Here is a 10,356-nt window from a genome sequence, read left to right on the forward strand (position 1 = left end):
GAGACATGGTAGGTTAAGTAGAAATTAAAGTTAAAATTGAAATGAGCGCAGTCTGGTACAAAATGAAAATGTCTTGGGAGTTTTCAAGAGAACAGGTCTTACACCATTCGAACTGCAATCAACATGCAGTTTTAATTAATCTCCATTTGAAAAAGCAAGCAAATGAAAGACAGCACCCTAGAAATTTTGTTGAAGTAGAAGCATAGTGTTGTTAATCCAGTTGGTTGCAAGGAAAAGGTGATTCATAGGGTGAGCTCAACAGCTGAAAGTCTTGAAAGCGATTGCTGCTATCGCAATCCGTGAATGAGATACACATGCTTGAATGTTGTTGATGATCAGTGTGCCAATACTCTGCCGAGGAAGGAAGTGGTAAGTGATGCTGAGTGATTGAGTGTGTTGCCCGAGTGGAGTGTTCCAAAGAAAGGGACTTAGTCTCATATGCACCCCATGAAGATGAAGAATTCGTTGACAGAAGAGAGAGAGCACGGTTAACATCTTGTGTACCGTTTGGATCAGACAACCTAATGGGATCTTCCATACCTGCAACATCTGCAACAACAATTCTATCAAAATTGAACAATCATTGTTCCATCGAAGCCTCCCCATCTACTTAGGAGGTTTCTTGCTATGAAGCATAGACTCGAACACCGGACACAGGCACTTTGACACAAGTAATGTCAAAAATATAGGACAGGGGGACAACGCATGCACACAAAACACAGATTTTAATTAAATAAAATATGAATAATATATAACAAAATATCTAAATTGATGGTATATTCATCTTTTTACACTAACTTTCTATGTTTTTTCAAGTGTATTATTAATTGTGTAAAGGTAATGACTGTTCAAACCAACAAAAAGTATTTTTTTGAATCAGACATCTAACAAGAAGTGTCAGACAAGTGTCTGAATGTGTCAGTATCAGAAATGTATCCGACAAGACGACGCTTTGAACAGGAGAGATGTCCATACTTCATAATAGGTTTCTTGAGATAATGTTGTAGGAAAAGATTTTGCATTTCTACATGGTAGTTACCTCACTACTTCATATAAACTAAAAATCACTACTTGCATTCTACTAAGTTTGGGATCAGCATCCTAAATCTCAATTATTAAGAGGTCATCAGTAACCTGGAACAGTACTCTTCGTTGCTATGCCTCTAGATGTTAGAAGGCCACTGGAATCATCAGAAAGCATGGAGACAATACTCGGTATCTTATTGAAGGCTTTTGCAGGCTTCGGGAGAAATTCTTTTGTCTGGGGGTGCATATCTTGCCAAGCTAAATTTGTGGCAGTCCTTGAAAATGCAAATGGACTCACTATTTGCCTCCCATCTGCAAAGTAAACATAAATTAGATAGATGGATATAGTAATGCTCTTGTTATAAAATGAAATTCTAGTGCTAATCATCATGACCGGACATTAATACTTTTATTGTCGGTACATGAAAGAGTACAAATGATTTTTCTTGATTTGCAGAGTGGATCACTGGATGTTCCTGCTTTGTTTTGTCAGTAACAATAATGCATAGCTAGTGTTGAATTATCTGGTTACATTTTTTTTCAAAAATGATTTCCAGTAAACCACAACCTAAGTAGTAGCAGTGAATAACTAAGCTATGCTTTTGTTGGGTTGAGTTTTGATATGGGAAAGTAGTTCAAAGTGGTTTTTATTTTTTAAAATTTTTGAATATCATACTCATGCATGAATGTAAGTCATGCTCTTGATCTGCCAACCCAAAGTTCTAAAAAGACATTAAGTAACTGTATTTCATGTTTAACTAGCAAATGCTTTGCTTCAATTATGTGTGCTAACCAGTTTCCTATGACTTGGTCCTCTACCGTATCAAATGATAGTTAATACTGGTTTTGTTTGGATAAATTTCTTTATAAGCACTTATAGAGGAAGAAAATAAGAAGTTAAAATGAATTAAGCTTTTCTCATAAATTAAAATCAATTACAACTTTTACAGAAGCTCTCTTGTTTAACTTATCTAAAATTTAAGGTACATAAGTTGATTTTAACTTATAAAAGAAAATTAATTCATTTTCTCTTTTTTTTTCTTTCCAATAAATGTTTATAGAGAAGTTTATCCAAGCATAGCCTGTATCTCCATACAAATCCTCAATATTAAATCGACCAAGCAATTCACTACATAAAGTGATTGGCTGTATATGTTGGCATTGTACAGTGTACTAGAATTCTTTTTATTCTAAGGTTACAGGTTTCCAAGCATAAGTTGAAATCAGCTGCAAATACTAAACACAGCTGAACAGCAAAACTGAAGGAAAACAAAGTCACTAGCTGGAACCAGTTATGATCATTCAAAAATGGCAGGGGAATGTTATGATATGTATAATATGCATCCCAAAATAATAAACTGCAAAACTAAACCAGTGACCGGTGAGCAAGAAATAGGCAATAGATTTTCCAAGGGAGGGGAATGATCCTGTTATACCATAGGGTGATGAAGACAAAGCTGATGGATTTAATTGGATTGAGTCAGGCTGAGGTTTGCGGCGCCTTGCATTGTGATCTGAAAGACGTCGCCTACAGCTTCTTTTTTTGTCATCAAACTCTGACAGAGCATGGAACCTTCAACATGATAATTCAAGTGAAAAACTTTAACTTATCTTATCAACATGACTCACAAAGACAGGAAACTCAATTCGACTGACTACTCTTTATTCTTACTGATATGTGCCTTAAAAATGTTATTTTTACTCAATGCCATTTTCATCAGAACAATCAAAAGTTTAGTGAGATTTACCTGCTACATTGCTGGCAAAATCGGCGTTCCAAACCAGTTATAACCACCTTAGGGGATTTGGAATGAGCTTCACAAACTCGGTGTTTGCGATGGTAATCTTTAGCAGATGAGAGGTCAAGGCCACAGCCTTCCACCTGGCAGCTTGGATGCTGTAAAGTCTGACTACTGGTTTTATGTTTCTTTCCTGATGAAATGGGAACGTCAAAGGAAGATGGTTTCTTGGAATCACTTCCGGTACAGACATCCTCAAAGTACAATCGTTTACCAAGCTTTAGAGTGAGCAACGGTTCACCAGAGACAGGAGAGGGCACTGCTGCAGGAGAAGTTTCAATTGGCTCTCCATTGCACAATTCTTTCTTCCCAGTGGAATCATCATGAGAACCTTCCAGAGTCAATATAGATGCCTTGCTATCCCCATTTGATGATGAATTGTTGGAAGCTGATTTTGAGCTCCTTGATGAAGAAGCATGTATTAGTTCAGAGCCAGAACAAGCACTACCACCTGATGGATGCAACATTCCAACGTTGATTTCCCGATCTGCTTCACTGCTACAATCAGTTGGTTGTAACCTTGGATTTTCAGCTGCTTTTGTATTGAAGAAGAATAAGTGCTCCCAGTCCCATTGCCCGAGAGATTTTGCATTACACTCCATGACAAGACCTTAGAAATTCATACACAAATGGTCACTGTGATCTGCAAACTACAATTCAAATCGAACATTAATTGTTAACTGCTTTAGTTTGTCCAGAAGCAAAGAAAAATACAACAAGATCCTATCAGAGATATTAAACAAGTCAAAGAAATCACAGAAACTGGAATAGTGTTTGGCAGAAGCAAAAAGCACCAGCAATACCTGTATAAATGGGGTAGACCAATGATTAAAAAACACATTAAGAAGCTAGAGTTTAAGAAACATCCCCAAATTTTACAGAATCTATGAATGAACTGCTAATTCCTAAGGGAAAACATCGATTAATTTTTCAAAGACAACATTAAATCACTTGTTCTATCCCCATGTCAGCTGTATTTCCTGCTAGACCAAAAACTTAAACAAGCAAAGAAAATATGTACTTAGCAAATAGCAAGTGGTAAGTGTAAATTAGTTTTGACTATATCATTTACAAAATGCGAATTCCCAACCTGATATGCCCCTAGGGGGGAATTATCTTGTTTAGAGTAACCAAAACAAAGAAACTAATGACACAAATCCAACAAATCAGTGGACTCCACAGTGTCCTGCAAATCCCGTCCATAACTTTACAGACAGATGAGTGGCTGTATTTTAGTGTTGTAAGATTTCTCAGGCTGATATCAAGCAGACCCCACCATTAATAATAATAATAATAATAATAATAATAGGGTGAGTCATTTATCTATTGCCCTGGTAAACCTAAAGTGTGTACTAAACTTCCCACTTAGTCAATTTGTGTCACTATATATAGTTACTAATCTCTACTATTTTTACCTCCTCCCACCCCCCAAAAAAATCTAACCTCCTCCATCATAAACATTAACAAGGGCATTTTATAATTTATTCATTCATGGCAATAAACAAAAAACGGTACTACCAATCCCTACTATTGATGATGTGATATGCAAGGGGTTGCCCCTATAGATGTGATATGTTTAACTCTTTAACTCTTCCTAGAAGTGTGTACTTACCCACCAAAAACTTCCCTTTCAACATTGGAAACCTTCAGATTCCAATAATTCACGTTTTATAACTGCAATTGTCAGGAGTCGGTCATTGAATGAGACCCCACAACAGCAACAACCCAACAAATCATGACTCCTTGACTCATCAGAGCCTCCAACACTCTGGCCAACACACCACAGTTTTTACGCCCTTGGTTTCCTTAACAAAAAAAATAAAAAGGCCAACAACCTAACCTCCAAATCATAAATGCAAGAAGCTCCACTTTTAATCGGAAAGCGTCACCAAAAACATACTACTAGTATATGTTACCGCAGCGGAGTTTTATCCAATCATATAAGTGCCAGAAACCAATCAATCTAAACCCCATAAAAAGCATCTTTTTTCTTAGCTCAAAAAAACCTAAGGAGGAAAGTGGAGAAAATAGTTAAAAAGAAGCTATTTTGAATTTTTAATCCAATTGTAGTTAAACATTTTACATGCTGGCTTTGGTGTTGAACAGTTGAAGTCTAAGCCCATTGTGGGAGCCAATGTCAATTCATTATGTTGTAGGAGGGGTCTCTTTTCTTGGGACTTTGCTAGTAGTACGTTCAAAAGCTTTGGTCCCCATTTTCCCTCAAAAAGCACAAGTTTTTCTTTTTCTTTTGTTTTTGCATGAGAGAAATTTCTTAAAAAAAAAAAAAAAACCAGAGGCATCTATCACAAGCTTTCAACAATCTCACTTTCCCAAGAAAATGATAAACCCCCAAAAGTGTAAAGGAGTAAGAGATGAAGAAACGGGGAAACCCCCCCTAAGAAAAGCATCTTTTTTTCATGGGCTAAGCCAAAAGTCCAGCCTCACATTGTGAAAGCTTTCAGAAAAAGGATATTGCAATCTGACTCTACCACAAAAGGAAATTACAGTAAAAAGCAATAACAGCACTTATAACCATCACCCTAACATTAACACCACTAATTAATACCCATCACTAAAAAAAAATACCATAAAAAGAAAACCTTCATGTTGGTATGACTTTTATTCCAAGTTCTCATCTTTATGCCGCAAGAGTGGAAATGGGAAAAAGCTACAATGAACAGTGATACACACACCCGCTTGATCGGTGGTTTTTCATCGACACAGAAGAAGATGAACCATAAATGTGGTGTGGAACGAATGAGTGAAGTGAATAACCAAAAGGGTTTTCTTACCGATCAACACAGAACTCGATGTGTGTGTTTGTAAGCTAAATCAGGTAAAGCAGCAGATAACAGACTCAAAACCAGTGGTCTTTGTTTCCTTTTCTGATTCTTATGGCCTTTTGCTTTTGTAAATCAAATTTTGGGGACTAAATACAAGCAGAAACAGAGAAATTGGTATGGTTAGTGAAATTGGCAAAACAATAAAATAAAATAAACTTACAAAGGTGATAAATTATTCAGCATTTGGTTTTGGATTTGAAATACTACTACTAGTATCTAAGCATTTCATTAGCATTGATTGCCGGTAAGAGTAACACAAAGAGCTGAACCTGAAAACGTACTCCTCGTACTAGTACCCATGAACCTCTCTTCGTGTTTCTCGCACTCACACAACACAACAATCACTGTGCTCTTTTTGCTCTCAAGTAAACACACACATACACATATTTTTCTTGTAATAATAATAATGTTTTGTAGCATAACTTTTGTTTTTTATTACATTAATTATTTTATCTTTTTTTTAGTATTGTATAATATTTATTCAAATAGTAGTAGTATAATTTTTCTGAAACAAATAACTCTCGTTCTGCTCTAGAAGGGGACAGCTCAGACTCAGCATAAGAATCGATACATTTTTCATCAAAAAGAAAACGAATCAGACAAGCTGGCTGTATCTTCAGACTTCAATTTCATAAAAATCAGTGGCATTAAACAAAGTTTTATCTTATTTTTTACTACTCATTTGTTTTGTTCTTTTCATGTTATAACTAAGTGTGAAATGTCCACTAATTTTTATAATAATTAATCTTTGCTAAATTATTTAAGAAACCATAAGTTTTAATTTGTAGACCAAATTATAAATTTCGTCTTCTTATTTGTTTTAGAATTTAATTTTGGTCTTTTTATACTTTAATCTCTTAATTTTTTGTAATGTAGTTGTTTGAGTTCTCAATTTAGAAATTGAAAGTTGATAGTTAATTGATTATGTTAGACATGGGTCATGATTTGATTGAAAGTTGATTTAATTAGGTGCACAAAATTAACTTCCAATAAAAACGCAACACATGACAGTAAGCAACCATCAACGTTTAGTTTTAGAATCTGAGACTGAAATAACGAGATTGAAAAAAAATAAGAGATTAAATTTGTTAATTAAATTATAGGGAGATCAAATTTATAATTTTGAGACAAACAGATAAATTAAATTTGCAATTTTGCCTAATTTTTAATTTTATTTTTTTATTTACAAAATTTAAATTGGAGATTTTACTTAAAAAAATTAGTTTAATTTTGCTTATACCAATGTTGGAATTTTATTTTTACTGTTTGGTTTCAGTGTTATTCAATCTTTTCTATTAGTGGTATTAAATTCATGTATCAAATATTTATTGTAGTTTACGGATTAGGTCAAACCGAGTACAATGTGTCTAACTTTTTTTTTCCCCGTTTGCCTTTATAATTTTTGAATTATGCGTAAACTGCAAAGCAAAGGAAAGAAATAGTGTGCAGCGAAGTAAACGAAGATACTATAATATGACAAATTGCAAGCGTTACACGCGTGTCAAATGATGCTGTTGAGCCCTATGTGCACCTGGTTTGATTGAAGACAAGTGTTAGTATAATGTGAATTGAAATTGGAGTAACATTGGTGCCATAAGTGGTCCACCACCCATTCACTTTGACTATATATTAATTAATGCATAGAATAATGGAGGTATCAGACGAAAACTCAACTTGTTATTGGAAAGAAATGATGAATAGGGAATTATTAATTAGGACAAAAAAATTCTGTATAATGTGTGAAAATTGTTCCTTGTCCAATGATTTAGACCCTTTAATTCACTAATTATTTATATTATCGCGCTGAAAATATAAAGGAAGTCCTAAGTTAATTACGTGCATTGGATTATATTATTGATTGTTATTCACCAAATTGATGGGAAGGATAAGGATTTGCAAAGGACAAACTTGTTTACATGACTTAGTTGAGTGGTGGGTCATTTCAATTTCACTGTGGGCATACAGTAGATATATGACTTTAGTGGGATATATGTATATTTAACAATTATTTGAGATTTGAAACAAACTTTTTACAAGATTGTGCAAGCAAAGGTTGGCATTGAGTGGCCTAGTCAGCTCATCAATTCCAGTAATTATTATAGAAATATATAAACAAACATTGTAAGATCTATGTATGCATGATTAAAGCAAGAGGTTCACATGAGCACTTTTGGCGATGTCTCTAAGCTTAATTATCTCCTCTGCACCTGCGAGATATCGACTTATTAATATTTCATTAAGTGCATAATAATAACCTATGTCAAATAACTATTCATCAAGTTGAACCGTTGTAGGTATGTATGTCCCTATATAGGTCCTAGCTAGTAACTAATCGTTTAAAGAATATCAGTAATCAGCTAGTGCTTATTAGAGTTGTGGCTAATTTTGCATGATATGTATCCTTAGTTTCACCATGGAATGGGACCAATCGATTAAAGTGATCAAGAAGAAACCAAAAGTGGGCAACCTCACTCATATCATGTATAGCGTGGTCAAAATCAGAATTTTTAAGCAATTTCTTAATTTATTTGATTCGACAAAAAATAGAATAAGAAAATTTGGATGGAAATAAATGAGAAATTATTTTTTTCTTATTTAATTGAAAAAAAAAAATATCCCGCATAAATATTTTTTTTATCTTCTCACAAAATGGAAATAAAAAAACAGAGGAAGATAATTTTTTTAAAATAAATTTATCCATTTATATTATTTTAAAATGAAATAAAAATATTTAATATGAATATACTTTCTATCTTATTACTTTTTATTTCGATTAAACACAAAAAAATATTCTAATTTTCTTTTTAAATAATTAAAGAGAAAAATACTTTTTCACTTTAATCTATTTTCTCTTCATTTTGTTTTTATTGTGTTTCTCCCTTCAAATAAAGAGTTTTATTCTTTTGGGAGTAAGTTTTTTTTTTCATTTTACTTTCTATATTGAGTTTATTAAATATTTGTGTGTTGGGTGGCTCAAATTCTTGAGCATTTTTTTACTATTGAATATTTGAATTTCAATGGTCAAAATTAACTTTGTTTCGCTTTTGAGCCACAAGTCTTTAAATGGTCCAAAAACTTATCTCTGGTTGAAGTTGTGTTGTTTTCATTCTATTTGTCTCTTTGGTTTTCCAATAAATTTGATCATGTAGTTTCGCATACCCTGGAATTAATATATTAACCGTTTTAAACAATATTAATTATTAATTTTTTAGTGAGATAAATTTTAATTTTTAAACCAAGTCAATCTTATAATTTCTTATCTACTTTCACGTAAGGTAACAAGTTGTATCCAAGCCATTTGATGAATTAAGAATTTAAGATGTCTATTATTACAAAGTTTGATATTGAGAAGTTTAATTGCAAATTTAGTTTTTCTATTTGGTAAATCCAAATGAAGGTCATTCTTACCTAGAATGGAGGATTAAGGAAAACGGCAGAAGAGAAGTCGAAGAAATCAGCTTCCATGTCTAATGAGCGTGAATGAGTTGGCAGTTGGCACTTTCGATAATTAAATTTTGCTTGTTTAAGGAGACTTTTTGTGAGGTATACATAAATACATAATAAAATTATTGCTGCAAGTGATATATAAAAATTAGATTTTGTATATACAAAAGACTATGATCCTCACAAACAAGCTTTTATCTTAAAAGCGTTTGTATACAATCCAAATGATTGTAGGTACGACATATTCAATCTTATCTTGAATTTAGTTCTATTATTGTGGATCGTGAAAGTATATAGAGTTTAATTCAATCTTATCCGAATGATTGAAGATGAAGATAATTAGATAAAGTTGATTTTGTTGATTGTTTTCCTTACCTTTTACATATGAACACTTCAAGGCAATAATGTTTGTACGGTAACAACGATGCTTTCTACCATATATACATGGTTAAGATTATAATTCATATATTTGAGATACATTAGCTGATAATGATTATCACTTATCTGTCTATTTACTTGCTAAAGAGATAACCACCTATTCCATTAATTAAGAAAATATCTCATTATAAATAAAGGAGTGCATAAATAACGAGATATTATAATTATGTTATAACTTTTTATTCATTTGTTAATTGGAGCGGAGTATCTTTTCAGGTATCACTCCATTATCGAGGAGCTTGACATATTAAATAAGAGATCGCTGGTGAAAGATTGGTCTAAAGAGTATTTTAGAATTTAGTAAGAACACAAAGTAAAATAAATTTTTAATTTGTATAAATTTTATCGTATTAGCTTCTTTAAAAATTGATTTTTAACTTGTGCTAAAAAAAATGCATAAGATAAATTTAATTTATAAGAAAATATATTTTTTCTTATAAATACCGAAAAAATTATTCAAATAGACCCTTACACTTGTCACACTTTCATCTTACAAATCATATATTTAAACTACTAATCACTTGTCAAATTTTTATTATACCAGCCAAAAGTAAGAGAACTAAATCAAAATACAAAGTGCAAAAACTGAACACAAAGTGCAGAGATCGAATTTCCTGTTCAATTAGTAGTTACTAGTTTAGAGAATTTGCTTATTGTGCAGTTGTAGTGAGAATGGCATGCATGCAGTTTTGAGGTTACTGAGATGAAACCCATCCACCATGCATCTTATTACTGTCACGATGGAATAAGAATCATATCATTGAAAGGGCGGCACTATTCAATGCTGATGCATATAAGTGACCTTA

General features: G+C 32.8%; 1 protein-coding gene across 7 annotated transcripts; it reads right to left on the minus strand.

Moving 5' to 3' along the window:
• Positions 1-13: 13 nt before the first annotated feature.
• LOC114382594 (squamosa promoter-binding-like protein 2) lies at positions 14-6,033 on the minus strand. 7 transcript variants are annotated; one of them, XM_028342121.1, is made up of 6 exons: positions 5,938-6,033; positions 5,618-5,754; positions 2,775-3,475; positions 2,463-2,599; positions 1,135-1,338; positions 14-549 (listed from the first exon to the last, which is right to left on the minus strand). In XM_028342121.1, exons 3-6 carry the CDS (start codon positions 3,425-3,427, stop codon positions 212-214), a joined length of 1,332 nt encoding a protein of 443 aa, XP_028197922.1. In that variant the 5' UTR covers positions 3,428-3,475; positions 5,618-5,754; positions 5,938-6,033; the 3' UTR covers positions 14-211. The 7 variants fall into 7 exon arrangements, with proteins under 7 accessions (XP_028197922.1, XP_028197925.1, XP_028197924.1 ...); XM_028342124.1 differs by lacking the exon at positions 5,618-5,754 and having other exon boundaries at positions 5,938-6,021; XM_028342123.1 differs by lacking the exon at positions 5,618-5,754 and having other exon boundaries at positions 5,829-5,960.
• Positions 6,034-10,356: the final 4,323 nt, after the last annotated feature.

Source organism: Glycine soja, chromosome 13, assembly GCF_004193775.1.
Source record: "Glycine soja cultivar W05 chromosome 13, ASM419377v2, whole genome shotgun sequence".
Lineage (NCBI taxonomy): Eukaryota > Viridiplantae > Streptophyta > Magnoliopsida > Fabales > Fabaceae > Glycine > Glycine soja.